General features: G+C 44.3%; 1 protein-coding gene across 1 annotated transcript in view; it reads left to right on the top strand.

The window, feature by feature from the left end:
• The window catches only part of RSRC2 (arginine/serine-rich coiled-coil 2), a gene marked incomplete at its 5' end in the record, with an annotated part of 12,030 nt that overhangs the window by 9,333 nt on the left and 1,493 nt on the right, over positions 1-1,204 (top strand). Inside the window, one exon of the mRNA XM_010143364.1 lies at positions 5-243. Coding sequence (XP_010141666.1) covers positions 5-243 — 239 coding nt within the window. The remainder of the gene's footprint in view (positions 1-4; positions 244-1,204) is intronic.

Below are 1,204 nucleotides of genomic sequence, written 5' to 3'. Positions count from 1 at the left end.
TCTCCGGCGGCGGCTGCCGCCACTGGAGGTTCTGTTATTAATGTTGCTGCTCTCCTGGCATCGGGAACACAAGTCACTCCACAAATAGCAATGGCAGCTCAGATGGCAGCACTGCAAGCAAAAGCTCTCGCAGAGACTGGAATAGCTGTCCCCAGCTATTACAACCCCGCAGCCGTCAACCCGATGAAGTTTGCTGAGCAAGAGAAAAAGCGGAAGATGCTTTGGCAAGGCAAAAAGGAAGGGGTAATGTTGTCCTACTTTCATAAAACTTGTTTGAAAACATCGTGCACTCAGGCAGTTTGAAGATGCTAATTAACATTATTTCCAGCAAAATTACTTTCATACCTGTTACGAAGTTGCCCTAACAGCAGCCTAAGGCAGAACTTCAGGAGTGGAAAGACTGAGGTGACTAAACCTTCAATGACAAAGGGCTGTGCCACAAGCCTCAGGAAAACCCCCTATGCTTAAGAGGTGTGATTGTAGGCAAACTGAGAAATAATGTTACATCTTGCAACTAGACATCAAATACAGGTGGTCTCCCTGAAAAGTGGTGGCTAAGCTACAGGAACTAGAACTGCCCACTCCTTTCTGTGGCTGAGCAGACTCTTGTATCCTGTCCAGTTCCAGACCACAAAAACAAGGCTTGCAAACCTTGCCATAACTTTGCAGGAGTAGAGTAGGGCATTACTAACACCAACAAAAGTTAGATGACGAAGCCTTCAGAGTAATGTGCTGGTCAAACAAATACTCTTCTTGCAATCAGTCAAGTACATGCTGCCAAATAAAAAAGGCTCCCGCAGTGGCTGCTTTTCAGAAAGTCGCTGATTTGAGTACAGGTTTTGCCTGCTGATACTATGGAAAAATTGGGGCTTTAACATTTGTATTTTGTTTTTGACATTCTGTGCTAGTCTGGAAGTGTGCTTGTTCCTTTGATTAGTTGTCATCATGTGTGTCTGGTATGTAATAAGCTCACTTAGCTTTTCACTGACTGTTTCATAAGATGTGAAGAACTGAAACTGGTTTGATGGGAGGCAAAATGGAGGGAAGAAACCTGACTGCTGTCTAAGCAGTTTTCCTGATTTGTGCTGTGCATTGGTTAATTGTAATAAGGATATTCATTTTTCCATTGTTCACTTGACGCATGTGTAGGACTGAGTGCAGTCTGCCCGAGTAAAGGCTGTACCCTCTGTTTTGAAACCTGTGG

Source organism: Buceros rhinoceros, unplaced genomic scaffold, assembly GCF_000710305.1.
Source record: "Buceros rhinoceros silvestris isolate BGI_N320 unplaced genomic scaffold, ASM71030v1 scaffold34010, whole genome shotgun sequence".
Lineage (NCBI taxonomy): Eukaryota > Metazoa > Chordata > Aves > Bucerotiformes > Bucerotidae > Buceros > Buceros rhinoceros.
Note: the sequence above shows the minus strand (reverse complement) of the source record. Positions and strands in the feature narration are given on the sequence as shown.